Genomic DNA, 14,747 nt, shown 5'->3' on the forward strand with positions numbered 1-14,747 from the left:
GTTAACAACTGATTCATCTTGCATATTATCTTATACAGTATATGTTTACTATAACCATATAAATTTGTTTTTTAAATGAGTTTTGCATTTAAATTTTTCTAAATCTAACTTTTATGTACCCCTGATACTTCAGGTAGCCTTAGTTCTTGAGAAATTTGGTTTTGTAATTTGTATGACGTTATCTCATTAATCTCATATACTTAGATCAAGGTAATTTAAAAAATGGCATGTCATAGTTCCATCACGGAGCCTCATATGATGTAAACTGCTGTTTCTAATATCTCACTGTATCTTAACATTTCTAGTGTTATGCTCTAACTTTTCTTTTGTCCTATTAATAAAATATTTAACCCTTGGAGATAGTAGATACAACAGACTTTGATAAGCTTATGTCTCTTTGGGAGAAAAAATATCCTGATTCTATTAATGAATTGGTTTTGTAACTGAAAACATATGGCTAGTTTTATCTGTTTAGTTGAGTAAGCCTACTGCTTTGACACTTTTAGCCGATTCAGTTCACATTGCTCCCAGTTTTTAATATTCTCAGGTGTTTCTTTGTGTCTCTGCAGACGGTGTACTTGATCTGTCCACTAAGAAAAGTCCGTGTGCTGGCAGCACTTCCCTGAGCCATTCTCCAGGCTGCTCCAGTACTCAAGGGAACGGGTAAGGGAAAATATTTGTGGCCTTCCACAGTCTTATAGGGGACAGTTTATCAAAGATTGATGCCAGTCTCCCTTGTCTGCTTTGAAACAGTCCATTAGAGTAACACTCCTGTGGTGGGTTACAGTCCATGGGGTCACAAAGAGTCGGACACAACTAAGCGACTAACACTTATAGGTGGACCGTTAGTAACATTACTTTTAGTCTGTCGATCAAGTAAAGGCACAATCTGTGAAATCTAGAATTGTCAAGTATAGTCAATTTTGCCCGTTTAGTACAAATAGTAAAGAATTAGGAATATGGCAAGAATGTCTTTGGGTTTTTTGTTGTTGAGTGTTGAGGAATATGAACCCAACCTAAATAATTCCAGAGTTCACATGTAAAGGCAGTGTTTTGTATGCTGAAGTTGTTGAATGAAAATTGGGTTCCAATCTTTAACTTGGTATTGCTAACGGAGTATAGGGGCTATTCGTTTTTTCCTTGCTTGGTTTGGTTTGGTTTGGTTTATTGATTTGAACTGCAGTTTTAACTCTTGTGTGGCAGTTCAGAAAATAATTGTGTGTATTTTTTGTTTTTGATTAGATAAGACTGGTTGTCGGTGTTGATAGATAACCATCTTATGCTTCCAAGACAGTATTACATGATCAGTTTTGAGAACTATTACCAGACTAAAGAGGATTTTCTAACCACCCAATTTGATAGTGTAAGATTATCTAATTCTCTCTGTATGTGTACATAGTAGCCATTTTTAAAAGTCATATATTAATGAAGATGCTTAGATGCCATATTGGGAAGGCATTTCATAAAACTGTGTTGTGACCAAAAATGAGCTTCATCTAGATATGAAACATAGTTAATTATTTAGGTTTATTTAACTCCTAGAATGTCAACATGGGGAAGATATTTAGATATCAAAGGAGTAAGTAGGCACTAAAGGGACTAACCTGTTCCAACTTACTCTTAATTACCTTCAAATTGAAGGATTCCTTTACTGACTTCTAAAATGCTCCCTTTATTTTCTCTAAAATTCCATCATCTTCCTTTTTCTCTCCTCCTTTATTCAGTCTAAAAGTAACATTAATTTAATTCATTTTGCATAGTTTACTAATCATTTTTTTCTTAAGCCCTTTTTTCACTATAGTTCATACTATATATATATCTAAGTCATCATGGTCCCAAATCATTTGGTTCCATTTATATATCAGAAAACTTGAGTTGTATAAACAAGGACACATGTAGAAGCCTAAGTGCTATTTGCATAAATACATCCCTTGTATAAGATTTTCTTTAAACTTGGCCACCAGATCTGTGTACTGTACGGTTGAAATTGCTGTGTTTGTCCCTCTGAATGGAAAGTAAATGCACTCATTGTGGTTGAGTTTTCTGGAAGACGAAAGCACCAACAGTACTGCCCACCTTTTAGCTGAATTGTCATCCCTACTATATTACTTACTGCTAACAGCAGAGTCCCTGTAGACTTTGGGAAAACATATCTGATTTACCATTATTTCTGCAAAGTTCTGCTTTTGTGCCTAGTTAATGTAATTACTCCCCTTGGGCATGCCTTAGCAGTTACCAGTTTTATCACTGATAAATCCTTCTCTACTGTAAAAATGAAAACGTTATGAATTAACTTTATGTCAGTAGGTGATTTTTTTTAAGCATTATTTGAAAGTTACCCACTTAAAATTTGAAGATTAATGCTTGGTATTTTAAGAAGAAGGTTTCCTTCAACTAAGAAAATGCTAAAAAATTGTTTCTATAACTCTGACAATAATTACTTTGAATAGAACTTAAGGAAAAAAGTTTTTGGGAAAATAAAGGACAGTTTCTTTAAAACTTGGATTATTTCAAATGGAAAAATGAGTGGTATTCGTGTATCTGCAACAAATAGTGTTTTAAATGAAGAAATGTGGTAAGTTATAATTTGATGGGTAAAAATTTCATTGTTTTGGTTTGGGATTTCCCCCCACCATGGGGCTGGTAGCCATATTTTTTTTTCCCAAGCAAAATAAGAAATGTCATTTGGAGTTACCTGATTTTTGATAAGAACATCAACTTGTTTGTGGGAATAAATGAGCAGTTATCTGTGGGTTCCACCAATGTAAATCGTTCAAGTTTTATAGCTGGTTGTCATGAATGTTGAATATGTTGCATTAAAATAAATAATCTGGCTTACTCTTTTATTACTGTACTTGTTTAGTGGTAACGTCACATTGGTAACACAATTCTTTGTAGTATGGAGACTTGTTGATTACTTTGTAATTAGTAATTAAGGTGCTATTTTCAGACAGTTGCGCGAAACTTTTTCTCCGAATATTTGTGAACCCAACCAGAGACTAGCTGACAGGTTTAATTTTTCTTTGCCCAAAAGCTCCTGGTTTTTTTTTCTTTTTCTTTTTTTGTTTTTTGCTTTTGTTTTTGTTTTTTGTGAACAAGTTTAAAACTAACTGCTGAGACCTTTTTTTTTTTTAAATTTTAGAGAAAATAAATAAATAACACAAAGTGATGTTACCCAAGCAAGGCGTTCTAATAAAGGAGTGGTCCCCTCACCCATCCCTCCCTACCTGTGCAAGTCCTGCTCACATCAGTTTCCTTCCATCCAATTAGGCGACCTGGGAGACCCAGCCAGTACCGCCCAGACGGACTTCGGAGTGGTGATGGGGTACCTCCAAGAAGCTTACAGGATGGAACCAGGGAAGGTTTTGGACACTCCACATCACTCAAAGTTCCACTGGCTCGATCCCTGCAGATTAGTGAAGAACTACTGAGCAGAAACCAATTGTCCACAGCTGCCAGCCTTGGGCCGTCTGGATTACAGAATCATGGACAGCACTTAATATTATCCAGGGAAGCCTCTTGGGCAAAACCACATTATGAGTTCAACCTCAGCCGTATGAAGTTCAGGGGAAATGGTGCACTCAACAACATCAGTGACCTTCCTTTTCTTGCAGAAAACTCTGCCTTTCCAAAAATGGCACTTCAAGCAAAACAAGATGGGAAAAAGGATGTGAGCCATTCATCTCCTGTAGATTTAAAGATACCACAAGTTCGAGGAATGGATCTTTCTTGGGAATCTCGCACTGGTGATCAGTACAGCTATAGCTCTTTGGTAATGGGTTCACAAACGGAGAGCGCGCTTAGTAAAAAATTAAGGGCTATTCTTCCAAAACAAAATAGAAAAAGCATGTTAGATGCTGGACCCGATTCTTGGGGCTCAGATGCTGAGCAGTCTACCTCTGGACAGCCATATCCCACATCGGATCAAGAAGGAGATCCTGGCTCCAAGCAGCCTCGGAAGAAAAGAGGGCGTTACAGACAGTACAACAGTGAGATACTGGAGGAAGCAATCTCAGTGGTTATGAGTGGAAAAATGAGTGTTTCCAAAGCTCAGAGTATTTATGGGATTCCCCACAGTACACTGGAGTACAAAGTAAAGGAGAGGCTGGGCACTTTGAAAAACCCTCCAAAGAAAAAGATGAAGTTAATGAGGTCGGAGGGGCCAGATGTTTCTGTAAAGATTGAATTAGATCCCCAGGGAGAGGCAGCACAAAGTGCAAATGAATCAAAAAATGAGTAGGAATACTGTAGAGTGCCAATTACTGTACAAACTGGGTGAGCACTACTGCATTGTTCAGCTGTCATTGCTGCACCTAACTTCATTTACTGTGACACTTGTTTCTTTGCAGACTTTGCATTGACCTGTGTGTACAGAGATGAAAGGTGCATTCTGAATGTTGCATATTTTAAATTTTTCATGTGCAGTATGGCTCGAGATATTGTTTGGCCTTTTTGCATGTTTCTCTACAAAAGAGAATTGAGTTACCTCACAGAGAACAGATACATGGAAGTGGACTCCTTGCCTGTAGAGCCTGCATGCGTTTCTTTCTTTTTTTTTCCTTAAGTTATATTTGCCTTTATTTAAAAAGAAAAGAAAAAAAGCCCCCTTTTAGAAACCACCTGTCATTTTGGGAGCTTTATCACTGCAAATTGGAAAGCCATCTTATAAAATTATTCACATTTTTTTCTTCAGAGATTCAACTCATTTAAGGGTTAAAGAAACTAAGGACAATGAACCTTTGAATTTAAGAAATTTGACTGTTCACTGATAAATAATTCTTTGGCTCAATTAACAGTTTTATGGTTTCCCTTCTCACTGTTAAGTTTACTTAACAAATTAGCAATCTGTTTAGTGCTCACCCAGAGGGGAAGGAGGTGGAAAATGTGCACACACTACCTTCAGAAACGCTTCGGTTGATTACGTTGTGACACTACCTTTGCTGTAATTTCATTTGGGATTTTCTAAGGGTAGAATTTGGTCTCACCCAGCAAGTGAGGATATAGCCTTATCTCATGGAGGACGAGCTCCGTTCTTACTCAGGAGCAGTCAGGGTACATTACAGGAAACAATAGAGGATGCCTCATTTTAGCAAACTGAGTTTCTTTGTATTCTTAAATCTTTTTACAGATTTGATCATGTGCTAGCTAATGACTGAATGTCAGTTGCAGCAACTATTTAAAAATTTTTAAGATCTGTTTGTTGGGGGGATGGGAGAAATAGGGGGGAAATGTGTGTGAGTAATTATAATAATGCGAAAGTGGTATCTAGATTTTACAGCCTCGGTAATCTGCTCAAATATCCACACAAGTGAAGAATCTGTGTTTGTGGTGAGAGAAAAAAAACACAACCCCAAAGTAACCTAATGTGATTTAGGTTGCATTTCAGTTCTAACAATAATTCAATCAGAAATCAAGCTCCTTAGCAATTCTTTTTTAACTAATTCAAATACTAGTAGAAGGTGGGCAGGGATTTTTAGTTTTTAATTTAATTTGTTGTTTTGACTTTTTTTGGCATCCTACATACTATCCCTTTCTCAACTTTTCTGCTATTTAGCCGATTTTTATGGTTGTTTAGCACACTGTTAGCACAGGACCTTTCAGATTATGTTTTGTATAAGCACTCCTTAAAGAACATCTAAGCTTTTTTTTTTTTTTTGAGATGGGCTTTTAAAATCACACTGATAAGGCTCGTGACATTTATTTTCTGCAGTTTCTTTTGCAAGAATAATAGGTAAATAAAGCCCATGAAATTTAATTCTGCATCATGACCAAATTAAAAATACTCTTTCTTCAAAATAAAATCTACCATACATGACCCTATATTCTTACCTCCTGAAAAAGGTGATCAGGCCCTTCTAAATGCTTAACCAAAAACAAACCCCAGAAAAACATTGGATTTTTTTTTTTTTTTGGTGAAATAAAATCAAACTGGGAGCGTTAAGTTGAGATTAATGATTTCTGATGGATACTAACAGTTTGAGGAGTAGGTCCAGATATTCCCAAGGCATAAATTCTTGCCTGGACACTTTGGAGCAGTTAATTAGGTTAACGATAGTTTTTCCTTGGCACCCTGTGTGTTCAAAGGTTAGGCACACCATTGCTGTTATTAAAATACACACATTCTTGGCATAGCCTGGGCTTGGGTTCCTCTTTTGGTTTGGTTATTATGTGTAGCAGTTTGATCAGTGGATGACTGAGCCTGTTTCCTCTTAGTTTGCTAGTCTTCTCAGCAGAAAAAGCAGTTTGGGTTCAGAGCAGTGTATGACTCTGCGGTATTTTCTAGCCTAGCTGGAAGTTGCAATAAAAATACTTTACTGAAATGTATGGTTTTCATCTGCAGTTGAAGGAAGTAGTAGAAGTTTTGCTAAAAGCAAAGGACTAAGCTTATGAAGGAACGCCTCCTTTGTTCCACACTCGATTTGTCACACACAATTAATTGTAACCATGGTGCCTTTTTGCATGATGTTTGGGGGCATTCTATAGCCCAGCATTGCTGCAAAAAGGTCCTTTGAGCAATTAATTTGTGCTTCTTTTTAATCCCCTCAGAAAGGCATCAATAAGGCCCATTTAAAAATCTGGCCCTAAAAGTTCAACTTTTGTAGAGTTTTACTGTTCGGAGAGGTTTTAATCCCATGTGGTAGTCTCTAAAGTGACGTATGAGTTGAGTTATGTAAATTTTGTCATTGTAGTGTAATGGAGTGATCATTTTACTAACATAAATATTTTCTATGTGTGTTTCAGTGGATGACAATCGAGCAGCAGAAGAATGGTGTGCCTACCCTTTAATGCTGCAGTTTAAATAAGAGAACTTGTATTGTGTCATTTCAGATTGTAGGCTGAGAGTTGTAAATAGTGAAAATTTGAGTACTTCTATTATTTGTTTTGGTTAGAAAGTGAATTTAAAAAACAAACCAAACTCTAAACTTTCTCAGATTAAAAGTCCTGAGACCTGAAGATTGTAATATTCATGTCTGTGAAGCTTTTAAACATTACACTTGAGATCAGTCATGACTTGATATTCAGGTAAATTTTCTTTTCCAAGAAGCTTTTGAATAAGCATATTTCCTCCAAAGGTCGGTTGGTCTCTCTTTTTCTTTTTGAGTGTAGATTATTTTAAAGCACTAATTGCATTACATTGGTAACTGCAATATAAAATAGCCATTATTGTTTTGTGAAGCATGGTTGAAATTAGATAGTGGTCCCTTTTAAATTTCATGAGCCTCTCAAAAAAAAAAAAACTTTAAAAAAAATACAGAAAGCTGCTGAATATTTCAAAAGATATATATTTTACCTTATTGTAGGTTTTGTAAAGTTAGTTTGTAATATTCAGGTGCACTTTTAATGTTAAATTTTGTGTTCAGAGTTCCATTATACCATGTGTTCCTTGGATGTGGCTCATCACATGGCTGGCTATCAGTCTTGGTGCCGCAGTGATCCCGTAATATTTGATTTCCCTCTTGATTTGCCACTATTCTGTATTGGCACTTTCAGTGTAGATATTCTAGTTTGGGGACATCCTCATAAATGTGTAATAGCGATTGGTCCATTCGCATGCTTAATTTCTGCTAATCAGAGTTTTGCATGGCCCAAACAACAGTTGACCATTTTTATGGTATGGGAAAGTATAGTTCACAGCTATCTTTGTCACAAAAGCCTTTTCTCCTTTCATTTTCCAGTAGGCAGATGATGACATTACTTCAACTGTATGTTATTCAAACTAATGTTAGAAAGAGAGAGTGTATTTAAAATCAATTCCTACATTTTTTATGAAAAAACGTAGATATAGAGTAGATAAGCTATGGCACTATAAAGTCAAAAAAACACTAATTCTGTGGAAGGATTTCTAGGTGGTATTTTTATCATTAGCATTCTCACTTCTGAAACAGAGTCATCAAGCTTGACAGTAATGTATTTATCACTTGTTCAGAAGGCTTACAAGTGACTGAACTGTGTTCGTGATGAGCTATACACTTTTTTATGTTCCCCAGATACCATGAAGGACAAGGTCTCTCTTTCAGGAAAAATAATTTATATTTGTGTATAATACTTTTTAATGTTAAGTTTGTTGTTACTCTGAAGTTTAGATGTTGCTTGACAAACCTTTGCTGCAGCAGATCTTGGATGTGAGTAAGGCTTTGTGTGATAATAGGGGTCCTTATGTGAAGTTAATTACTGTTCAGTTCTGGTGAGCAAGCTCAACAAGTGTAAAGTGTATATTAGCTTTATTTGGTACACTTTTACTTTACAATATTGAAGTGCTTTTAGAACTCTGGTTATCTTATATAAACCATTACCTCAATCAATTGGCATTTCCATTCCCTAGCATTTTACCTGAGCTATTTATAAGATGAGCTATATGGGATCAGATAGTAAAATAGTAAGGCACAATGAGAAGTTTAGTTCCCAATTTTCTGGAGAGAACTCTAAATTAGACTAAAAATGACTACCTGCAAAGGCTCATACCATAACTGCCTTTTGTCATTAGGCAGTACGTAGCAAGCTTGGCGCTGCTAGTGAGCTGTGTGTTCTCCCCCTGCCCCAAGGAAGCACATGGTGCGAGGCTTGGCTAAGCCTTTGTGACTCTTTATATTTCATTGACCCATAATAGTGACGCTTGGATTCAGTCAGTTATTTTTATAAAACAAATTATTGAGTCAGCCCAGTGTCAGAACCTGAAATTATTTTGAGTACTTACAGCTGATATGACAGCTCAGTGTCATTTTCTAAGAGCTGTTACCTCTGTAGATTTAGTTTTGAAACTACACATCTTTCTTTTGTAATTATTCTTTCTTTAACTAAATGCCAGAGTTTGTTTTTATGTGAACCACCCTTCTCTATGTATTCAGGTTGCTGTCGTTGGTGATGGAATATGGCAATAGACTGAATTGCTCTACTTAGTCTTTTATAGGAGACATTAAAAGTTATAGGTTAAATTTTGACCTTCATGAAGATATCAAAGATTGTTTTCCTTGTTACTTTCCATTATAATTAGGTCTTCATTAATACTATGGTCAGGCCAGTGTTATTAAACTTAATGGCTTTAACCAAACAGCCCATTTGGAAACTTGATTAAGCTATATAAGGATTTTTTTTTTTAATCTAATTGCTTTCAAGCACTACTGAAAAGGAAAAAAGTATAATTGTGGTACAAGGAATGCAGACCTCCAAAGTCATCTTAGTTTTTTTCTGGATACATTCTGTCCTTGAGACTTGAGTAGGATTTGTGAACACGGTGACTGAAGGGAAAATAGAGGAAATTCTTTTCATATTCTCTGTCTCTCATTCCCAAATAAACTCTCAGTTGCTTTTTAAAGAAGCAGACATTGGCCCTGTAGCTGTGTGCCCTATGAAGGAGATTGGAAGAGGGAGTTGGGAAATAGGGTAGGGGGAAGAAGTGAAGTTGAAGGAAGGATTCTGCCCTACAACTAAAGCTGAGTTGCAGGATAGAGCACATGGTACAGTTGGGCCACCTTCATTTGACAGTCAGAAAAATCTTTTAGATTATTTGAAAAGTGAGAATCAAGACAAATTAATGTTGGCTGGACAGATAACAAAATTTGAGTTAATTCTGCAACTGTTGGGGGGGTAATTTTAAGGTTTCCAGTTCACGTAGAGCTATATCAAAAGCTGAAAAGCAAGCACTTTTAGTTAATCGTAGATTTATTGGATGTAGCAAATATTATAATCATAATATTTAATCTTTATTGTTTGAATATGAAAATAAACTCTTTACCCCATCTTGAACTGTCGCTGAGCAGGTTCAAGATGGTGTTTTCAACACTGGAAATGACCCTACACACATACCAAAAAAATCTAAAGCAGTAAGACATATTTTAAGATCCATACCTCTTAGACTTTTTAGATTTGTCTTGGGAAAGAATTTATGAACCTGTAACCAGTATTAGTGCAGTCTTGGGTTCCTTGTTCTGCATAATTGCACCCTTTCTCAGGTATGTCCTGAAAACATAAATCTTAAAATAATCTCTTTAGAGATTAGATTCTCAGTGGATAGTGTGTAAGGGGGCTGGGTGGGGGGTGGGAGGGTTGGACACAGGACACTGACACGGTGGAGCAGGGATCTTTAACATACAGTCGCCAAATAGAATTTCAACCTGGACTGTTTCACCCCCTCAGAAGGAGCTGAATAACATCTGTTATTTGGTAACTACTCGGTGCTACACTCCTAAAAGTCTTTTCTTTCGATCCAGGTGACTTTTTTTCCTGCTTGGTGGAAGGGTATATAGTGAACTTTACCGTCACTTAGGAAAGCACTTGTCTGAAATGTTTAAAGTACTAGAAAAGGGATAATTCAGCACTTTTTCTGTTACAACACTAAAGTCTTAATTTATCTTCAGAGTCTTAGGTACTGTAAGTTTTAGGGTGATTATTTAAACATATAAAACATACTACATAGTATGGGATCAGATCACATTTATATAAATAATTCTTGTCTTAAAGATTTTTAAAAAGACAATAACATTTTGTACCTTTCAAGAAATTCCAAGTGATTGCCTCATTTTCCCCATTTCATTAAGCATTTCAGGCTGAGAATTTGGAATTTGAGAGGAGGTGAGGGGGAAATTCCCCAAAATGAAAAATTGTGTCAGACAGTTTTAGAAAAATAAATCACTAGGAAAATGGGTAGGGATTCTCTCTCCCTTTAAGTCTTCAGGGAATGAGCAGTATTTAGAATCTTTGGCTGAAATTCAAGCCTTTTTACTGTGTAAATTTTTAATATTAATTCACTGACATGCTTTTTACATCAGAGGACTGAAAATGGATCTTAATGTTTTTAAGTTGTGGAAGGGTATATTTCTAAAATGAGGGGGGGATAATTAACTAGGTTAGTATACCAGCATTAGTAAGTTTAAGGAATTTTAGTATGTAATAGCAAAGTGTTTGATTAAAAGTCTAATCCTATATTGCTAGTCGAAATTAGTTACATTCTGATCTAGGAAAGATATAGTCATTGGATATTGATATGCTGTGCTGTCAGAAAACCAGACTAAGATAGAAACCTTTATCTGACTCCCACATGTTGCTTGTTCTGATGGGATGTATACTTTACAGCAGCTTATTGCTGCTTTGAGAAGAAATGTATAAACTATACATTTGGAGTGTTTGCATATAATTCTTTATAACCTCCACTTTAAACTGTCAGACATTGGTATTTTATCAGTCCACACTGTTAAATAAAGCTAATGTTCTTAGGAATCCAACTTGTACACACTGTTTAAAAACCCTCAGGGACAGTTTACACACTATTCTCACTCAATTCAGGTACTTTGATGCTATTCTTAAACCTAACAGTGACTTGTATTTTTCTGTTTTGCTTTTATTTTGACGTGCTGGTAGCACATCCTTGATGAATGTCAACTTAAAAAACTCAGTTCAGGTATCCAGGTATAACTCAGCCAAACAGATTTTAAAGCTGCATAGAACTCTCCAGCACACGGTGCCTCACACTCTTATAGTGGCATTCTATATATTCAGTTATTACTACTGAGCAGATAATATGGGGGTTCCTGTTAACAGTGTATTTAAAAAAACAAAACGTGCATAAATGTATAGCCAGCACATGCAACACACAGTTAAACTATATATTTTTAAATGCCACTAATAGCCAGCACAATTAAATGACATTCCTTGCTGCTTCTGTAAAATACGACAGATGCAGTCCTTCCTCAATGTGGCTCTTGCTTCTTCACCATACTACTACTAAATTCAAGCACCGGTCCTTGGGTGTCTGACCTCTACATTCTAGCTTATGCAATGTCTTCAGAGAATTCTGTGCACTGGCCACTGTGATGGAACCGCTGGGCCAGGAGTGCTCTGAGTTTATTAGTAGTGATTCTGCCAAAGTTGGTGTTGTGACATGAGTATGTAAATGTCAAAAAATTAGCAGAGGTCTAGGACTACATATCAGCAGACAATTTTGTCAGTATATTTTGTAGCCTAGAAGCCCTCAATGACAAGTTTCTGATGTGAAGTTCTAATTCCAGCTTTAGCCCTTTGCATCTTTTAATGTTAAGACTTGTCTGCTAGAGATGTTTATTCTTTAAAACTACCTTTGTTTTCTGCAGTACTCTCTGTGGTTAACAAAACAGATTATTCCTCTGCTTTAATATTTGATATCTTACATCTAAAAGGCATTTTCCACATATAAAACCTATAACCTTTGAAGATACAGAAAACGGCATCTTTCAGATTTCTAGAAGTTTGAGTGTCATGCAACAAAACAGGAACCCCCTTTACTCTTATGGACCTCATTTCAATATACTGTTTACAGTTTGACGGAATTGTATAATTTAATATTTCTCTTGTACTGTAGTTTATATTTATTTACAGATTTTTTTGTACGGTGTGATTTGAACTTTTTGTTCCTTGCTATGATCAATGTTTATGTAGTAGAGCACTTATGATCACAAATTAAGTTCTTTGGTTTGATTGCACTACATTAAATTTTTTTAATGCAGTTCTGATTTTTGACTGGACTAAAATAAGCTGTGTCTTAATGTATGTGATGAGTACTTAAAATTTTAATCCATGTGGTCCCCCCCCTTTTTTTTTTGCATTGTATGTCAGACGCGCTAGTTCTTTCGTGCATGTGTAAGAGTTAATGGTTCCATTGTATTATTTGACCATGACATTTTGGAGAAACATTCCCAGCTGTAATGTTGTGTATGGTAGTTCTCACTGGATGCTAGACTTTTCAAAACCACTATTCTTCTAATAAATTTTGTTGTGAAAACTGTTTTAAAAGCTTGGTTTCTACTTCTTAAGGGTATAATGCTCTTAAAAAAAAAATCCACAAAGGGGGTAAGATTTCGAGGTGCACTATAAATGCACGTGGTAACCAAAGTTTGTATTTTTTTTTTCCCTTGGTGATAATTTATTTCCATGAAATCTCTTAGATAACCAGAAATTGCTGCTTCAATATTTGGATTCGGTACTGCCTTGTAACTGTCTTTACTAATTTGATACTCCCCTATCTCAGTTCTCTGAATTGGATTATTCACTAACTATTATTGATAATTTTCATAATACCTGCTTGCTGAACTTAATTTTTCATAATTTTCTTACAGTAAAACTCTAATCTGGAATTACTTACCAAGAATAATGATTTACTCATTTTTGTTTGCTCTTTTCTAGAGGCATAAGTATGAAAGCACTGTCAGTCAATTAAGGTTATTTTAGCAGTTCTGATTCTTGGGAGAATGCTGGTATTTTCTTTTATCAGCATGTAGTTGTTCAACATTTACATCGTGGTTTTAGAAACCAGGGATATTTAAAAGTTTTTTTTTTTACAGAATGATTTCCATTGTCAGATGGTTAAAGAACAGCTGAATTATAGTGATAAAGATAGAAATGGTACACCAAATGTTTTAGAAAGCTGCTTTTTCAAGCTTGTGATATTCATGTTGTATAAGCTGGTTGAAGTGATTTTCAGTCACTTCTAATGGCATTTTCTATTTTTTAATAATGTTATTGTTGGTCTAGGTTATCTTCTAGTTAGTATTTTTTTGTCTCATTTCTTTGGCCGCCTCACTAGCACTTTCCTACGTTTTGGCTTGATGTTTATAAAATTGGAACCTTTGCTGGCGCTACAGGCTTGTTTGTTGGCTTCACTTGGTTCCCTTCCTCAGTTATGTCGTGTGTCTATAGAATATTTTTCTGAAAACCTAAGTATTACTTCTTTGTACAGAACTGTACCTACATGTTTCTTGTCATTATCCATTTTTAACTGGTGACCAGGTCGGCTGTGGTAGGATTTTAATCTGGCGTCTCATCAATGAACTTATCCTACTGATCCTATCTTCATGTTGATAGCTCTTCAATTATGACCTGATTTTTAAAAAGGACTTATTTCATCTAACGCAAAATTTTCTCCTCTGATTTTGCTGATACTTTCGAATTAATTCAAGAACTCTTAGGAATCAGAAATCACATAAGGGAAATGGAGTGCAAAATGGTCTCTGCTTTCTGAGTTGTGGAGTTATTTTTCCCTCAAGGCCTATGAATTTCTCTCCCCAGACATGTGTATTCAAATGTAAAAACATAACCCAAGTCATAAGATGTTAGATTTTGTAGCTGAAATGAGTGAAAATCCTTTTCTTAGCAATGTATAAAGTCACATAAGAGATAGCTGTTCTTATACTCGATTATCACTTAGTCATTATTTGCTTCTAAGTGGTAAGCATTTAACACAGAATTTTATTCATCATATTCAGCTTATAAGTTGGATGTTTTGCTGTTTAGGGAGAAGTGGTAGTGTTGGTATCAAGCTCTGTGTGTAACTAGAGTAGACAGGCTTGTTTTCAGAGGTTAGTGGAAAAGAAGTGTTCTCAAAACATTTTTTATTTTGTTTATCTTTTTTCAAAAAATACTTTATTTACTTACTTATCAGGCACATGGAACGTGGAATCTTAGTTCCACAACCAGGGATCGAACCCTTGCCCCCTGCATTGGGAGCTCGGAGTCTTAACCACTGGGCCACCGGGGAAGTCCCCTGGAAACATTGTAAAAGATACGTGAATATGTAATGAGTGGTTTAAGTCATAGTTTGGTTAGAGTTCAGCTTGGAAAGTAAACTAAAGTGTATTAAAATCTATAGGTATGAAATCTTTATAGGCATGTTGTTGTCGACTGGTAGTTCTAAAATGTTAATTGTAGTGTTCTTGCCAGTTTTATTTGATCAGCAGTATGGAGTGATATGGAATTATTTGGTAATATAAATTCTTGCAACT

At 35.7% G+C, this 14,747-nt stretch overlaps 1 protein-coding gene across 15 annotated transcripts in view; it reads left to right on the forward strand.

Annotated features, from left to right (window-relative positions):
* The window catches only part of LCOR (ligand dependent nuclear receptor corepressor), a 133,853-nt gene that overhangs the window by 93,070 nt on the left and 26,036 nt on the right, over nt 1-14,747 (forward strand). For 11 of the 15 annotated variants that reach the window (XM_042238575.2, XM_027960251.3, XM_042238574.2 and 8 more), the window contains one exon: nt 570-663. In XM_042238575.2, coding sequence (XP_042094509.1) covers nt 570-663 — 94 coding nt within the window. Of the gene's footprint in view, nt 1-569; nt 664-3,270; nt 12,763-14,747 lie in introns of those variants that run through there. The other 4 variants (XM_060405111.1, XM_027960253.3, XM_042238587.2 and 1 more) reach the window with 1 other exon arrangement.

The sequence above is a fragment of the Ovis aries genome, chromosome 22, assembly GCF_016772045.2.
Source record: "Ovis aries strain OAR_USU_Benz2616 breed Rambouillet chromosome 22, ARS-UI_Ramb_v3.0, whole genome shotgun sequence".
Taxonomy (NCBI): domain Eukaryota; kingdom Metazoa; phylum Chordata; class Mammalia; order Artiodactyla; family Bovidae; genus Ovis; species Ovis aries.